Source organism: Trachurus japonicus, chromosome 4, assembly GCF_045865225.1.
Source record: "Trachurus japonicus isolate A0001 chromosome 4, Traja_1.0".
Classification (NCBI taxonomy): Eukaryota; Metazoa; Chordata; class Actinopteri; order Carangiformes; family Carangidae; genus Trachurus; species Trachurus japonicus.
Genome location: NC_140910.1, coordinates 25,075,076 through 25,093,958, shown reverse-complemented (window position 1 = coordinate 25,093,958; position 18,883 = coordinate 25,075,076). Strand labels below are relative to the sequence as shown.

Below are 18,883 nucleotides of genomic sequence, written 5' to 3'. Positions count from 1 at the left end.
ACCAATCAACCTTTGAAATTGGACTGTGTAAATTGATGTCTCACTATGTGTGAATGAGTGCGTCCCACTGAGGCGCTGAGCGAGCTCGGTTAATGTTGATCACCGCAGAGAAGTTTTATATCTCAACACGCAAACCCAGTGAGATACACACACTTGAATGAGAACAGACACCTGTATGATTGTTTTTTTCACCTCAGTTCTATCAGGCATCACTAATGCCTATTAATAGAAACAAAACTATGAGTGTCAGGGTTGGAATTAAGAAATAAATTGAGTTGGTGAAACTGTATACATGCAGGGGAACTGAGTTCACTTTCAATTAGATGTGTTGCATTTGTGTCATTTGCACTTGTGGAGGAAAAAAGGCTATTTTTCGTTATGCAAACTATATGTCTTTCCAACCCACTCACTGTGTTCTTTCCTTCTTTTTAGCATTTCCATCTGTGTGCACAGTGCACTAACCCGGTGCTCACAGCAGCTCAGTTGTATCGCAGTCAGACAGGCTACTCCTGATCCTCCGAGAGCGATGAAAATACTATAATCGTGTCAGTGTGGCTATCATGCTTACATACAAGCCATAATGGAGTTGTCTTTATTACATCAACCTGCACCTACGTACGTATAGCTCCCACTTCAACCACTGTCTCATATGTAAGCCCTCAGACGTGCACTCAATATCACACCTTAATAGAGCTGCTAGATGGGGATGCATGAGACATACAGCACATCTACAGTATTCCACTGGGTTTGTGGACAATCTTGCTGTGTATTACTTGATATTCCTGCAACCATGTAAAATCCTCAGCAAACTATTTTATGTTGCACTGGCTGCAGCGTGGTTTAAAGGTTAACCCTGTCATCTCACAGCAGTAAAGACTTACATTTGATCTTTGGTCTGCGTGGTGTTTATCTTTTGATTCTCCATTTCACAGACATGCAGGTCATCTGGAAAATCTTTTTTTGGGTGCCTTTCTCTTTCGGTCCTTATTTTACTTTATTTGTATCCGATCCGTTTTGTTTCTTCTCTTCGTGCGATGTCAGTACTCGTTCTGCAGACTCTTTCAGTGCAATTTAAGCAAAGGACAGAAAAGGGCGAAAACACAAACAGACAGACAGGCAGATAGATAGAAAACAGTCGGAGAGACTCCCGGGGACCCTGAGAGACCTGTTGCTCTTTTCACATCACCCTGTGCTGCTATGTTACATTACGGCGAGCTGCTGCTGGATCGATGCCCACCAGGGCTGCATTAGTTGGTGTTTTATGGCAGGGCAGAGAAGCGTGGAGGAGAGGGAGACGGTGTGTACTGTACGAATGTTAATCTGTTGGGAAGCAGAAGGAGGGGGGCAAATATGGAGGCACATGTTAAAAGTGTTTGCATGTGGACATTCACATTTTGGTAGTTTTTTCCAATGAATTCTACACGGAGGAAACATCCTAAGTGAAAGTAATATAACACAAACTGTCCACACATGAAGACAAATCGGCCACACATGAACTTAAAAAGCTGCACATCCCCTACCTCAGGCATCTAAACATATTTGGTACATAAGTCCTTTAGTCCTTGCTGTAGGCTATGGTAAATGTAACCTATATTCCATTATTTGATAACGGATCAAAGAGGACCAGAAGAGTCCACCCACATAACAAATGGAGTAGGTATGTGAGTGGATGTGTGTGAACATTTGTGTACATATGAGTGTATATATATATAGTCATCCAGAGCATGTGGTTGTGGTGCTGCTTTTATCTGGCTTCACCCACATTTCCACAAGAGGAGGTGACTACACAGACATGGATTGGTAGCCTCTTGTCTCAGAGTTTCTTCCCATTACTTCCCCCTTCATTTATAATCCTTTGACTGCTCTCACTGTGTGCGTAGGTGTAATGTAATGGAGCGCCAGCACACAAACAGGCTCACTGTGCACCCAGAGGCATTTTGCAGTTGCTTCCGACTCATGCTGAGCGTTTTCTTCAATAGCTTTAAGGACAGTGCTCATTTCTCTTTCACCCCCAACCTCATCCTTACCCCTGCCTGCACACTATAGCTACGCTGAACCACACACATTCACACGCGTTCAATATCGCATGCAGATGACAGGGAAGCATATTTGTGGACAAAAAAAACAACTTTGCTCCTGAAATAGAGCAGTCAGAGAGAGAGCGTCTCTTGCTGCTTTCCTGGCTGGTAGTATTAACCCACAGTGAGCCTGGGAACACACTGCATGACTTTTAGAAATATTGTTATTTAGCTTAAAACCCACTACATTACAGGCAAGTGAGTTTTCTTAAGCCTTGTTCAATGTACACATTTTTTCTTTAGTCTTATTTAGAAGGTAAACAATCCGGCCTTTCTTTTTCATTTGGGTACAGATGCCATAATTTGCTAGCTGCTAAAGCAGAGTCCTGCATCGGGTCGGATCCCCGCGGGTATCCGACGGGTATCCCGCAAAAACGGTGTTCAACGGGTGGATCAACTGTCTTGTGAAAATTCACGGGTCGGGCTAGGGCGGAACTCAAATGAACGCGGGTGGGTACGCAGGTGAATGTGTGTAGGCCTACAGAGAAAAACTCAAGCGCAGCTGCATGAACCAGCGTAGCAAATCATTTTTTATCACACACGGCAACAACAGAGCAGTATCTTGATGTAAATAAACAATCTTTGGCCGCTCGTGTGACCGCTCACAGCTTTCCGTTGGAGTTTAGCCTGTCATGGCTTGACTGCTCAGCTTCTGGGTAAGCTACAAACACACTGATGGGATCAATGTAAAGGCTGAAGTGTCCTGCTTTCATTAAAAAAAAGAATTACGTCGCTATCATTCTCCGTTCCGGAAATAGCCGCGAAAGAGTACGGCTCCCCCCCCCATCTCTCTCTCTCTCTTTTTTTTCTTCTTTTTTCTAAAGAGTACGGATACCCCGTTATCGCCGGTGATGACGCCGATCTAACGGGCAGCGGGTCGGGGAACAGGTCTTAATATTGACGGGCGGGTCGGATCCGGGTTGTAGTCAGAAATAATCACGGGTGACGGGTCGGGACACGGGCTTAAAAACCTACGGGTGGGGCGGGCGCGGGTTTCCAAAATTGGACCCGTGCAGGACTCTGTGCTAAAGTTATAAATTACTAATTTAGCACCTATCCTCTTCTATCTATATACTGAACCTAATACACTTATCAAGTTATTGCACTTGCCATTAAAGGAGACATATTATGCTCCTTTTCCACAAATTAAAATAGTTCCCAGGTGTCTGAAAGACATGTCTGTGACATGCGTCAGTCAAAATACCCCAAGTATCAAACATTGCAGCTCTTTTCATTCGCTCAAAACAGCCCTGTTCAGAACGGCTGGTTTCAGTGCCTGTGCCTTTAAATGCAAATGAGCGACTGCTCACCCTGTCCCGACCCTCTACCTGTACCGTACTCACAGGTAGTATTATGCAAATTCAAAAACTAATGACATCATTGTATGACAACTGCAGGAACAACTTGTAAAACAACATGGATTTCAACCCAGGGAGCCTGCAAATTACAGATTTTTTTTTGTCAATTCCCACATTTTGCGGACTGTAATTATGTTATTAAATGATATTTCCATAATATGTCCCCTTTAAAATGAGACCACTTTGTCATTTGAAAAGTTACAATTACTTTGTCAAAAACACCTCCCTCTTTTCTTAGAGTTTGATAGCATGTCTTATTCACTTTTATAAAGCCTTTTCTAACAAATTAGTAGACGCTAACCACTAACGGGCTACTAAAGTTAGCGGTTACTAGCCGGTAAAGCTAAACAACAACGCTGACAAACTAGCAGCACATATTAGCTTGCACTGATTTAGCTGAATTATCCACTTAACATGTTAGCTCCAGCTAGCTCACTTTGTGTGTATGTGGGAACAACACACGCACTCTGACTGATCTCGAGGTAAAATATTTTTTGGTGTTTTTATCCAGACCCTCTCCTTTTTTAATGTGTATGTGTGGGGGGTTTTTTCAGTAAAGTTGAAGCAAGTAGTAGTTATATATAGGCCTAATACATATTATTTTTTTTAGCTGAGAAAAACTTTGCATCATTTTCTCAAGATGGACCAATTAAATAGACATCAAACTCTCGGCAGCAGCGGCCAGCCTGGCTGTAGGGTTTAACTATGGATTTCTGGTAAAGACACAATATAGCAGGTTAAATTGTTCTATTCCTATTACTGTATAAAGATGGAGAAGGAAACGGGATCGAGATCATACATGGAAAAAAACAAAGACAAATGGTAATTATGTTATTATCATGCAACACCCATGGTAAAATGAAAGATTGCGTATTTATTGTCAAGATGTAATCATCACACTTAATGACAATGTCCTATTTTTAATGTATTCATGGATTTACCACTTGACAATTATCTGAGGCAATGCAATTATTTCCCAGACCGGCACAGTGCGTGTGTGTATTTGTAGGGGACAGGGGTTACTGATAAGATTTAAGACTGCGTGGAGCTATGTCTACGGAGTGATGGCCGCGTCACATTCTACATTTAATGGTTTAAATCCTTGTGAATTATGAAATGTTGTGACTAATGGCATCCACAATGCACATTCTGTCAATACACACGCCCACATGTACATACTGTAGAGGCACACAAGGACATCTATCACACACCTCCTGCACACATACACACACACACACACACATTCAATCCAGTGTGATTGCTTGTGCAGCAGTTAATATTCGGGTCTTAACTGCTGTCAGATGGCATTGTGATTGAGCTATTGAAATGCCATGCTCTATTCAGTATACCGTCCCTGTTGGGCTCTGTGTCTGTGTGTGTGTGTGTATGTTCAGTATGGGTGTGTGTGTGTGTATGCGTGTGCAATCCCCCATAGTCCCCACTCGTCATCATGAAGGTGGTTAAGAGAAAGTCTTTCCCTGGTGTATACCAATCAGGCAACATAGAGAATTTCAGTCTCTCTGTGAATTTTGTGCAATTTTTCCCTTCATCTAAGCTGCCATTTCACTTGGATTCCCCAGGCTCCACTGCCACACTACATCAAGGTTTTATTGTCAGTGGCATTTCACAGTTAGTTTGACATGTTTTTACTCTGAGCAAAGACAAGTCTAACCAGCATAGGTGAGTGGAAAGTCTCTATTGTGAAGATTGCAGTGGATGTCAAGTTAAAGCCTATATATAAATCCCAACCTCTAACATACATGTTTGGGATTTGACCAATTCAATGATGCAAATACATTTTTAACATGGTAGGATTTTAATATGTAAAATTTTAGTCTATAGTAGTACAAATAGGGTTATAGAGTTTTCAGGGAAATATTTAACACAGAAATTGAGGTATCTGTTTGTTTGTTTTTCTCTGAACAAATGTGACTGAAGATTAATATTCAGGTAATTGCAAAACCAAAACCACGTCATAGCTCTTTTTCCGTCTCTATGAGCTGCATTTACTGTGGCATCGCCTTTTCTCTTACTCCATCGAGCATTTTCTGCACCGCTGCCTAAAGTGAACTTTATTGAAAACCAAGTTCAAACTAATCACAACATCTGAGCCGAAGAAAGAAAATTAGTTGTTTGCTGCATCAGCAGCAGGCAGTGGTTTGAATCCCCGAGGACAAGCCTCTGTTCCATTAAGAGGAGTTAGCAGATTTCACTGAGGAATGCATAATGTTATTGAAGTGAAATGAGTCTGCTAGTACAACACATTTGTGAATATAAGTACTCTGTCTTCACTTGCACTTCTTATCTTAAATCGTCAGCCTATATCTTTTTTTTCATGTTTTCAAACTAAACGCGATGACTGACATGTTAGATTCCCACTGATGCACCAAACGTGTGCTGTCGGCTCTGTGCCTGGTAAACCCCATTTGGACAGGCTGTTGGAAAGTGAATTTTTTTCTGAAGCTGCCTTCTGTTTGTCAGTCAGTGATAAATCTATTTTGAATTTTATCCCTCCTCACTGTATATCTGTCTATTCCATTAGGAAAAGAGGATCACTTTTATGTTACTGCAAGTGAAAGAACTGGGGGCTTGGGGCCTGTCTGTCTGGTGGTCACAAGTGTGTGTCTGTGTGTGTGTGTGTGTGTGTGTGCTTCCATCCTCTCGCGTCAATGCTTCAAAGGTCTAATGTAGCCAAAGCACTGATAAACACTTTGTGAGAGCCCTGGAGAGGGACTGTATGTCAACTTGTCTGTGTCTGTCTGCACACTCACACTCACACTGAGGGCCCCCTGGTCCTCCTGCAGAATGTGTTGCATCAAAAGCATAATCTAAAAACTACCACCCCCCCTCGTTCTCCCACAGAACCCCTCAGTGTTACGACCTCAACTACAGGGCGCCTTAACATTTCAAGACCCGTACAACACACAACCAGATTGGTACAGATGCAGGGATGCCAGCGCCTCTGGCTCTCTTCCTGCTTTGACGGTTTGCTGCTTTAATGGTATCAAGGGTAATGGTGCCTGATACATAGCAAATGCTACATTAGGTAACTGTACTAAAAACATTGACTCAATACATGTAGATGTGTCTGAGCGCTGTGGAGATGTGGAGTGAAAGAAAACGGAGTGAAATTTCTGAATTTATTGAATATTTTTCATTTGATTCAGCAGTGCTTTAATGCAATTTAGAAATTGAAAACCTGTAATTTTGTGCATAAAAAGAGGCGTTTTCAAGTAATTGCACTCTGATTTTACCTTGAATACTTTACTTCCTCTCAAACGCTGGCGAGGGCGAATGTGGGTCGTCGGTGCAAACCTGGAGGGAGAGCTTACTGGCAGTTTAGGAAAAAAAATTGTTGCATTGCACTATTACTTTCAATTCATCAGTTGTCACTGTGCATGAAGAGAGGATCATTTTCCACTGAGCAAACTGACAAAAAGTAACAATAATCTGCACAAATAGGTTGTGCATGTACGTGTCCTCTGCTGCAGTCCCTCTTTGTGTTCGATACTACAGGAGCATTTTTGTTGAAAGTGACATTTAGCTCTTACACGTAAAACAGCAGATTCTTTTTTTTCTGTGTATGTGACATTTTGCCTTTGTTTTGGTGTATGGGAACCCTGTTTTATTAGGTTAGGTTTTCAGTGGGAAATGGAGTGGGCAAAGTGACAGGGCAGAAGAACTACACCAGTCTCAAGTTGCCCTCGACCCAGCATAACTAGAAAAACCAGAAACTCCTCAGTCCATGTGAAAATCATATTTTTGAAGCAATGGGCCCTCATACTTCATGGCCCTGATGAAAACATGCACTGGAGTGGACATTATGGTTCAGGTTTGGGTATTATGATGACCATTGAATCATTGAACTGAATTCTTTTTCCTCCTGTTTTGCATTGTTGTTTTTCCCCACTCTCATCAATTCTAATGAATATACAGTAGATGGTGATTTGTATGTGATTACCCTTGTGTATCTGACAGTACAAGGCAGGCTAGACTCGACGCAGATTTGGTTTTTATTGATGCTCTCGTGTGAGAGTTAAGGCATGCATATTGATATTCCATCGAGTAGATGAACATGTTGCTTGTCTACTGCACGGCCCATTAGGCCCAGTTTCCACCAAAACGCCTTGAGGTGTTGCTGTCTGTTTTTCAGCTCATTGTAGAAAATGTTGTGTTTCCGCTCTCTCTCGTCTGAATGCGCCACTCTACGCTGTGCACTGTGGAGTTAATGTTTTATTTCCATCTCTGGTGGTTGGAGTTGATCTGTGATCCTCAGCTTGCTTTGTGCTGAGAGAACACCTGGTGAACTGAGGTTTGTAGGCAGGCGAACGTATGTGGGCGAGTGCGTGAGTGTGTGTATGTGTGTGTTGTGCACACGTGTTCGTGCCCCCACATCATGGCTCAGCGGCTGACATGTGAGACTGGAGTCTGATTGGATTCCACGCTCCAGAAACATTAAATTCAGTGACTCAGAGACAAAGGTTGAAGGCAGGTGTGTGTCTGTGTGTGTGTGTGTGCTCAGTGTTTTCCATCACATGTGTTTGGGTGCATGTCCACCTGCACCTGTGTGCTTGTTTAAGTGTGTCTAAGTAAAGATTGCATATCTTTTCTGGGCATGTACCTACAGTATACCTATACAGTACATAGATGTTTGCTATATAGACTGCCAGTGCTAGTGCATGCTGGGAGAGGGTTCAATTCTCCTTCAGATCAAGGTCAATGAGCTGTGCCCTATCTCCCAGCTCCATCTATTAGCTGTCTAGCGAAGGGTCTGGGGATGGATGGATAGAAAGCTTTGACCCCGAGTTAAACACATTCACCTGCGGGTGGAGAAGGTTACTGTCAAGATGTAATCAGTTACAGATTACTGATTACCTATTTAAAATTGTAATTGGTAGAATAATCTATCGGACAGATGTGGTTAATTAACTGTCAAGAGTCTCCCACAACACAATCTGATTCCTTTCAAGTCTTTTTTTTTTTTTTTTTTTTAACTCTCTTTAACTAATTCCCCCAGAGTGTAGATCTCTGTTATTTATTGAATCAGCCAGGGTTTTCTGACCATCCATTATAAAGTTATATATAGCTAGCATTTATGTTTTGTTTAGAATTTTATTGTAACAAATTGTTTATTGTTGCCAGGTCTGGTGACTCCCACTGAATGTAATCTGTTTCCCCTCACATCTGGCCATCTATCTTCTCTGCCTTTATCTGCTACAATATCTGCCTGCCTGCTGTTATGGGGATGGGTCCCTTTGGATGGGAAAGGACATCTCACATCTATCAATGAATTCCACCCGTGCTCCTCTGAGCACCTGTCCCCTCTTACCCCTCCCCGTACCCCACCTCCCAACCTTCTTCCTCTGTTTCTGAGGATTGGTTATGGTCTGTGTTAACTGAAAGGCCACCTCCACTCACCGAGTCGTGGTGTGTGTCAACTTTGACGTAGCCAGGTGACAAGATGAAAGGAAGCAAACTGACACACAGACGACAACCCCCGGGCTCTGGGAACTCTACCAGGGAAGTGGCAAATGTATTATATGTGATGATGTTTCAGTGCTGACAGGTGCTCGGACCAAAGGGGAAACTCTTTTATTTTCTTTTTTTATTCATAGGAAATCTGGACATTACTACCAACAATCCAAGTGACCTGAAATACAGTATAACTTTTTATTTGTGATTTAAAAAAAATGTTTTAAATGAAGACATTGGTGTTCCTAGAAAGAATCAGGTGCTGATTCTGATCCTGCTTTGATAAATCTAATAGTTAGATGTCAATGGTCAAATAATAACTCTGATTTTCCAAAGCCATTAAAAAATATAGGATATACAAAGCAGTTTCCTGTGTATACTGTATACCGTGTGCATAATGCCTTTCCTCCAATCTTCCATACAGTATTAATCAGGCAGTTGTAGCTGAGGTTTGGAAAAACCTTGATGCCCTCGAAGACCTTAGAGGAAGTTGTGGGAGGATGAGTTTAATGCAGCTTGTGCTCCTGTGAATTTCAAACTCAAACCAAAGTTGTTGTTTTTTTTTTATCAATAAGACAAAATTTGATGAACTACAAGTCACCTGCCTTGTTTCCTGTGATGGGTATAGCTACGTCTATAGCTCAGTATCCCGGTGGGAGCCAGACTAACAAGCTGCTTATCCTGGCCTTGCTGCTGATAGCGAACTGACTAAGCTCTCTGCATTAATGAAAAACTCCTTGGTGTTTAGTCTGACTAGCAACACATTATCACCCTCTGGGATGATGGGAAATATGTTTATAATTTCCATCAGCAAAAAAAAAAAAAAGCCTCTCGTTGTTAGCAGGGAAAGTTTTAATAATCACTTTATTTGCCCGAGTGTTTGTTTGCACCAACACCTTACATGACCCCCAAACCACCTGAGCTTCTGCCGGGATGCTGCTGATGTTGTTTATGTGCTTGTGTTAATTAAATTACTTAGATCTGAGTGGGGATGATTAGCATGCTAGCAGTAATAGCTAGCAGGGAATCCAATAGCCTATTATCATAATGAGTCCCTTTGGCGTTCTGTGTGGGAAGGTAAGAGAGAGAGAGAGAGGGAGCGGTTATGTCTGTCACCAACAGAGGAGAGTTACATCAAAGGACGACTGTTTTTTTCCTAAACAGGAAATATGATTTAAATTGATTTGTCCAACCTGTCTAGAATTAGATAATGTCACTTCTGGGATATGGCAAAGAGCAAACATGCTGTTTGGCATTAACACACACAAACATACGCACACACACACACACTCTCACTTGCAAGATATAAAAAGTTGAAATATTATTTATCATTTTTGGGATAATTTTCTTGCTGTCAGAAGCCTTGAGCTATTTCGGAAGATGAAATAAACACTCACGCAGACAAATATACAGTCTCCACAGGTTTTCCTCAACAGATATTCACAGGTACACAAACACACACACACACAAACACTCCTGCAGGGGGGGGTGGGGGGGTTCTGCACTGCGGCAGGCACCTGCAGCTGTGCCCCAGCTCTACTCATTATACACCTGTTTCCACACTCTGGACTTCTGCTGCACATATGCTCCCGACCTTGTGCTAAATATGGTCAGCATGATGTTGATCTGGTGGTGTTTTTAAGTTTAATCGCAGTCACATTCATTGTTTGAAGGGCTGAGATTTTGTGGTTGCATTTTGAAATGATGTTTATTTTTCCTTGAATAATTCATAACATACACTTCCCCAGTGAGGCACTGGTGGTACCTGTGTTTTTTCTTTTTTTGTTTCCTTTCCTTGGCTCTTTAACAGCCAATGTGAATCCTCGTTTGTTCCTCCACCTGCTACACTTTGCTCCGTCGCACTTCCAAGGAACATGTGCTTTAAAACTAAGCTCCTTCGCTCCATGCACAGTATCCAGTTTGACTTTAGATAAAAACTTTTTCCTGTTTCTCTCTCCTGGCACTAAAACCCAAGAGCAAAGGAGGAATATCTGGAATTGCCCTTTGCTCATTAACTCTAAATTTTAGCACCAACCCTGTCTTTCATTCCCTCTCCGGAGAGGAAGAGGAAGCTATATCGCTCCATATATTCCCGGTTCCCCAAGGATCTTCAATATGCGTTGATAACTATATCTGTTCTCAGGCTCACATTTTCTCTCATCTACTCCCACTTGCACTAATGTCAACTTTAGGTGGATGTGAACTTTATTTGACAGTTGACTTTGACAGTTTCACTCTATTAGCAAGAACAAGAATAATCTGATTTATATAGCTTATTATATGTCATGTTTAGAACGTAAAGAAACGTTTTAACTTTCCTCTGTTTCCTTTTTCCCACCACCTGCAGATGCCAAGGCCTGCCCCTCCAAAGAGTTCCAGTGCCGTAACGGGAAATGCTTGGCTCCCATCTTCGTGTGCGACGGCGACGACGACTGTGGGGACGCCAGCGACGAGGAGAAGTGCTCCGCTCCCACTTGCGGTCAGCACGAGTTTCGTTGCAACGACTCAGAGTGCATTCCCGCCCTGTGGAGCTGTGACGGCGACCCGGACTGCAAGGACAAGTCGGACGAGTCCATGGAGCGCTGCAGCCGCAGGACGGAGCCCCAGAAACCTCGCTGCCCGGTGGGCGAGTTCCAGTGTGGGAGCGGGGAGTGTGTCCACATGAACTGGAAGTGTGACGGGGATGCGGACTGCAAGGATAAATCTGATGAAGCAAACTGCCGTAAGTCGAGGGGTTGAATCTGTTTGGAAATGCAAGAACTTGTTTGAAAATCCCCAAAAACATCCTAGTATTATACTACTAAGAAATCACAGCACAGCACAATACACCATTTCCCCAGTGCTTTAAAACTCCAGTGTTATTTAAAATGACTGGAAAAATCTATGAAAGAGACGTATTATTGACATATTCTTTAATTAAAACGAGCCTGTGTAGTTCTGCTGAAACTACTTGATCATTTTCAGTGTGAGTCCCATGTCTTGCTACACGATGCAGCTTCACAGGTTTGATTTACTGAGGAAAAATAAACCACAAATTACACTGGTAATACACAATAAATTACAGTTGTAGTTTTTTATTGTAATGAAGGAATATGTCATACAATTGCAGCGTTATGGTTCTTTTCTGTAATTTATCTGTTCTATAGCACAAAGGCCATGAGCAGCACCTATTAGTTCATTGTTGGCTGCGGTAAAAAGTTAATACCATCCTCAGCCTTTAATGAAGGTGATTAATAGATACCAACAGTAGCGTATCCTTTGTTGTGGAACAATGTGTGTGGCTGCCCACCACTAAAAGACTACACTTCAAACGCTGACATGCTGTGTATTGTCAACAAAAGACTCTGTGACAAATCTTGTTGTGCCACCAAAAGACTGAAGGAAGATCAATGCAAACTTTATCACGATGATCCATGGAGTGCGTTGCCATGCAACCATGTGATGTGCAGAAACAGACAGCGAGTGAGCGTCGTGCGTATGTGTGTGTGTGTGTGTGAATGTGTATGCGTGTGCATGTGGGAGGTGAAGGTCCTTCATCAAGCGAGACCCCCATCTGGTCTCCTCTTCACACTCCCACACACCACTCAGGGAGATGACAGCAGCCTCACATGTATGACATGATACAAGCCGCACCGTGCTGCCACATATTTGAACACACACACACACACACACACACTGAGGCTTTGAGAAGGTTTTTTTAACAGACATGAATAAAGAAAACATCTGTTGTGACACGAACATTCACAAATATGCTGAATTTCACGCGCATGCAAATGCTGAAGCTGAAATAATCACAGTCATGGTGGGTTGGTGGAAATACTCAAAAACCCCTCAGTCTGCTGTAATCACTCTAAAAGTGAAGAACCATATGAACCAACACACAAGCACCTATTTCCATATATTGATCAGTGCACATACTGCATAATAATACGCTCTAAAACCCTCCCACCTCTCCATCGCACTGATTTTTGTCCTCCAGACGGCCAGTAGGTGATTATTTATTGCCTTTCAAACAAGTATGTACTGTAGGTATGCACTATTTGATAGGATAGGCCTTGAATAGGTTGAAAGTGACATACAAATAAACATCACAGTCATCTAAAGAGGAGGCGTTCAGGAACTCAACCCACCCCGTTCTTTAAATCTATATTATATTATATATATTTATGACATTGGTTCCATAGGCTATTCCCATTCTTCTACTTATATTATGTGTGTTATTATTATTATTTCCACCATGTGATTTATTTTTGTCCTAACAAATTTGTAGCCTCAGCTATACAAAGCTAAAGTTAGTTTCCAATTTAAATCTGTTCTCAAAAGCTTCACTTTGTTTGCTAGTTTGCGTGCTAAATAATTTGTGATGTGATGATGTGTTATGTGGTGTTTTAATAATAGCATAAATAATGCACTCAGTTCAGTAGCATAATTGCATAGTGACAGTGGCATCAAGTCAAGTGGCCTTGCCTGGTCCACATGTGTCTGAGGAACCATCTGTCTCGATGACCTTGTGTATTATTTTGCAAATAGGATGAGACAGGAGCTGCATGTTCTATATGTATTTGATTGGGTCTGTGTGCTTGCTCATGAGAGTGTGAACGCAAGTGGGCGTGTGCTGGTTTTTGTGTCAGATGAGATGTATTAGTTTGAGATGTCTGTGTTATGCAAATGGTGAGAGCAGAGCTCAGCTGAGGGAGGTGCAACATTTTAATGTAAATGAGAAATGTGAGAATCATGGCATCGCTGCAGTTTGTTCTCTCTTCCTCCTCCTCCTCCTCCTCCTCCTCTACCTCCTCCTCCTCCTCTGTTCGGCTCATTCCCACAGACCCCGTCCCCCTGGGTATCATCGCCCATCTTATTTGAAACATCTGTCTCAATAATCTTGTGTTATTTCATAGACAAGCTGAGACAAGTGACTGTGAGCAGGGTGGCAGGAGGTTAATGTAAATGAGAAATGGTCAAATCGTATCTCTCGTCGCTTCTCTTCCCTCCACCCTGCCACCGTTGCTGCAGATGGCAATCCATTATTATTACTATTCATCCTGGGGATTTATCATAATTAGCTGAGCTCAGATCCCAATCATTTGGCTGAAAGAATCAGCACATTTTGTGATGGCACAGGATTATGTCTTCCACACTTTGCTGATTTTAGCATTAACATGTGTTTGTCTCCATTTATTTATTCTCTTATGAGCACCAGAAGTCTCGAGTCAGCTCCCCTTGTACCTTCATGTAAATGTGCACACCTCCTGCTGCACGCATGCATTTCAGTTTGGTCATTTTCATGTGTCCATTCACCTACACCCCATGTGCACATTTGTAGAAGCACGCTCTGCTGGCGTGAAGCAGTGTGTGGCTGTGTGTTTCATGCCATATTTCCTGATATGGTGATTGTGTGCCACGTATTTTTGTGGCCTCCGCAGCAATTGATCACGGCTGCCTTCAGTCCCTCGGCAGAGCTAGTCCAAAACACAAAACATGAATAATTAAACAGCCAGTTAAAAAGACGGATGAGTTAAATAAACCTGCCCTCTGCTGTTAGAGCAAGCAGGGGGAAAAAATACCTACTGTATATGCACTCGCACATACACACATGCTCAATAGGTCACTAGATGTGCATTTTCCTCAGACAGTGAATGAATACCCGCCTGGTTTTCATTTCCATTGGGGCTTTTTCTGCAGTTGTAGGGGTTGTGTATGACCGATTACTCCTGGATTGAAAGGCACTGATGTAGGGAACAAAACTACACGCTTTGCTCATATGTGAACAGAAGAAGACAATAAATGATGAGCTGAATGTAACTGTGGGAAATTTGTGTTTTTGCCATAATCCCTATAGTTGTAGCAGTAGGTTTGTTACCTTTAATTGTCGGTGCAAGCTATTTTTAGAACGGCGGAGCAGAGCCGTGAGCTGTTCAGAGCTATGCTACGGAGGCTAATGGGATTTCTTGGTTTCCCTCATCAAACTCATCAAATACACAATCCAACAACTCCAAAACGTCTCTTATCTCATAGCGTGGTGAATGAGCAGGTCACAACTTGTCCACCAGAGCGTTTTGGAGTTGTTGGATTGTGTATTTGATGAGGGAAACCAAGAAATCCCTGAATCAACTACCCCTTTAAGACCAAGGTAGATGAGACCAATAGATGATGTTTTTATTGTAATTATCGTAAAAATCCACCTAATCCTAAAATACGTGTGTGATTTGTGTCTCGCAGCCTTGCTCACATGTCGGCCGGATGAGTTCCAGTGTGGTGACGGCTCCTGTATCCATGGCACCAAACAGTGTAATAAAGTCCACGACTGTCCGGACTACAGCGACGAAGCCGGTTGTGTCAACGGTGAGTGCCGGAGGGGGGAACTGATTATCAGCAGTGCAACACATCATCACTGACATGATGCAGCAGTTAGTCCAACGTCCACTTCTCCTCTAAACATTGGGATAAAATTGCAAATTCTTTTGCTAAGAAAGCTGGTGATGTAACCCCCTGACAAGTTCAGTCTCTGTGCAAATCATCAGCTTCAGGCAGAGTTTTCAGTCTTTTGTTATACTTGATTTACCCTAAAAAATTGTCAACTCCAGTACTTTCTGTGAGGTTCACAGGGGACACAGCAGAGTGGAGCACAGATGGCTGCAGTTGGCTGCACCAGTTGATTCTTCCCCATGAGAAAGTGTTGAAAAAGACATGTTTTAACTGAGTAAGAGAGGAATGGATGTGTAGGAAACCACAATGTCAAAGTATATAACAACTCTCATTATGTAAGATTTCACATCCCATGTGATGCATACAGTACAAGGGGTGTCCGCAGTTTTGTTTGTTTTTTACTTCACCTCACACCACATATGACATTACACAGAACTGACAACTACACAGTTAGCGTGCTATATCCATTAGTAGACGCTGAATATCACCTCTGTTCTGTTATGCGCCCCCTGTTCTGCCATAATCAAATTTTTATTGCTCCCTCAAAAGAGCCAGCTCAGTTGCCACTTGCTTGTTATAGCAAAATCCTGTTGTACTTGACTTGTGCTTTTAAAGCCTGCAGCCTTACCTTCTTCCATACAGTATTACCACCTGTATAGTGTCTTTATAGCTTATGGTCGTCATCAGATGCTGTGATAGGCAATGTCTTGTAGCCATGGCCAGGCAGTAATCTGTTTTGTTTTGTTTTGTTTTATTTTGTTTGTGAGTGAAAAAACCTACAAGAAAAAACAGGCACATTTTTCTGGATCTGAAATCTGCACAAAATAGTGAAATTTATTTTTGATCTGGTGAAAAATCCATCATAACTGCACTTCTGTCAGGACCACTATGTCAAAATAATATTTATTTACTTGCACAGTTTAATTTGGCGGTATGGTACTGTTCTGGGACCCCCTGCTCTTCCACGCGCTTGCGTGGAAAGCCTGAGGCAGGAAGAGCACCTTCCTGCCCTTCACGAGCCATCATGAACGGCATAAGCAGGGAGCGCAGCAGCAAAGAAAACCCAGACAGAGCAGAGCAACCAACAAGATATAATGACAGGAGGAGCTGGGGCGGAGGTGGGTTGCAAAAAAGCCGGCAGAGGAAGCAGCAGCAGCAAGGGAGGTGACGTCGGGCTACAGCAGTTTAAACAGCGCGCCCTGAATGCAGTTCCCCAATAGGGGAGTCAGCTGAGCCATCAGCTGACCTGCACAGGTGAAGACAGTTACGCTGTGCTGATTAGAGCTTGACGTCATGGCCTGCCAGAACTAACGCTATACGCTTAATGTTTATGATGTTGCAATTAAAACATAGCAATAATAAAAATGCAGAGGGGGGGTTTACTAACAGAAAATACAAGTACTCCAACATGAAGTGCTGTCTTGCAGTGGATCTCTCACTAGTCTCTCTTGCCAGCCAGGCTGGGCATTGTGTCTCTTGGCCTATTTTCTGTCCAGCAGCCCTGATAATAATAATAATCTTTATTGATGGAGCACTTTTCATAAAGTGCTTCACAAGGCAACAAAATAAAACTCTGACGGGTCAAAACATCATGAATCATCAGACACTTTTTCATTTAACTTATCATTTCAAAAGAGAGTTCAAATCCAAAGACCTACAACCCCTGCCCCTCACCACGGCATGAAAGGATCCACTTCAGAAACACTGTTGCCAGAAAACCAACCTTACGTTTAATAAACCAACATCTGATTAAAAGTGAAAGTCTCAGGCACTTCCTTTCCTTTGGGCTTCACAGGCTCCTCTGTTTATTGTCCTCAATAAACTCTGCCAATTAAAATCTCAACAAAACATCTTGAACATTACATTTCACTGCTCTACCTATAACCTGCCTATATTTATAGGTAGCTGTAGCTAATTAATTTATGTATCAAGCACTGCCTGAGAGCTCTTACTGAAAGAAACAGCCCAAATCTGCTTCCTGCCTGACTCTCTGTATAAACTACAATCAGCTTTCACAGTACGAGTTGCTAAGGAGTCATATTTCTTGAACCCACTCGCCTTTTATTCCCTAAAATAATGAGAGTTTTTCTCTCACTGGAACTGACTGTACTACAAACTATGTTTAAAATCAACATCTTGGTAGCATTGAAGTTCATCTTGCAGAATACTAATTTGGCTCAGCAGGGCATGATTTTTTTTTTTTTCTTCTTCTTCCGAAATGCCCTCTAAAGCTGCTGGACTCAGTATATTTTTAGCTGGAGAGTGATGCAGTATACGGTGAGTGAAAGCCTCATCTTTAACTTTGCTGTATGTTGTGTCCTCCTCGCCACAGTTACCAAGTGTGACGGGCCCAGGAAGTTCCGCTGTAAGAACGGCGAGTGTATCGACAGCAGCAAAGTGTGTGACAATGTGAAAGACTGCAAGGACTGGTCCGATGAACCCATGAAGGAGTGTGGTAAGATTCACTCTCCTCACAAAACACACACACACAAACACACACACACCCATTACTCCTTCTGGCTCAAAGCACCTGTATGTACATATGTAACAGCACTGATGCACACATTAATTCCAGGGCAGCATCAACTACTTCTGATGTGGGTGGTCACTCCTCTAAGTAAAAGGAGCTTCATTTGATCAAGGCAGAGTAAATCAGGACGTTTCTGAACTGCCTTGATATGATCAAAGGCCCGAGCGACTCTGCCCTGAAGTGTGATCTTAGCCGAGGAAATCGTGACTGGACTGCGTTAACCCAAAAGGAGCCACACTGATTACCCCACACACCGTAGATAATTACCACTTAGCGAGGTTCAGTCACGGACTTCACAGCAGCAATCCAGCTGCAAAGCGGACTGAGGCAGTTGAGAGCAACATACCTGTTTTTGAAAGAAAAAAAAAAAAATCTATCAAGTAAATGTAGCACATGTAATTGCAATTGAAGCAACTTGTGATGTATCCGTGAAATATCACTCAAGTTGCATGTATGAGCAGAAGTCCCTGAGATTACTCAAGGAGACGGGAGAATGTGAGTGCGCTGCCCTTTCAGCTCGCTCTGATCTCGAGGCAGATGGATACACACACCATAATGAGATTGCCCTGGAACCATATCATTAATGTTGTACATGATTTTTTTGTGTGTCTAAAGGCAAACCTGCGCCTCCTCTGTGTTTTAGTCGTTAACTGACAATTGCTATTATCCACCACCGTCAGAAAGTGGCAGTTCCCGGCCGAAGCCACGAGAAAATGGCTGAAAGGGAATTTATGAATGAGTCAACACAACAAGAGGAGGGAAAATACTGTAAATCCTTCAGACGTAAATTACACTTTAAGGCCAAAAATATATGGACAGCTATTTATTACATCCATACATGAGAAAAAAAATCAAAAAACTTAAAAATGTATTTATTAACAAAGGTTAAAAGCAGCGAACGACGCGTTTCGCCTGTTGCTTCGTCAGGTTCGCTGTTGATTGTCATCTAAGTAGACCAGGTGATTTACACCCTATCTTAACAGCCTGACAGTCATTCGATGAAATACACATACAAATTT

General features: G+C 42.4%; 1 protein-coding gene across 4 annotated transcripts in view; it reads left to right on the top strand.

Moving 5' to 3' along the window:
• lrp8 (low density lipoprotein receptor-related protein 8, apolipoprotein e receptor) overlaps positions 1-18,883 on the top strand; it is a 168,901-nt gene that overhangs the window by 107,945 nt on the left and 42,073 nt on the right. For all 4 annotated transcript variants that reach the window (XM_085774939.1, XM_085774938.1, XM_085774937.1 and 1 more), the window contains exons 5-7: positions 11,256-11,630; positions 15,128-15,250; positions 17,667-17,789. In XM_085774939.1, coding sequence (XP_085631065.1) covers positions 11,256-11,630; positions 15,128-15,250; positions 17,667-17,789 — 621 coding nt within the window. The remainder of the gene's footprint in view (positions 1-11,255; positions 11,631-15,127; positions 15,251-17,666; positions 17,790-18,883) is intronic.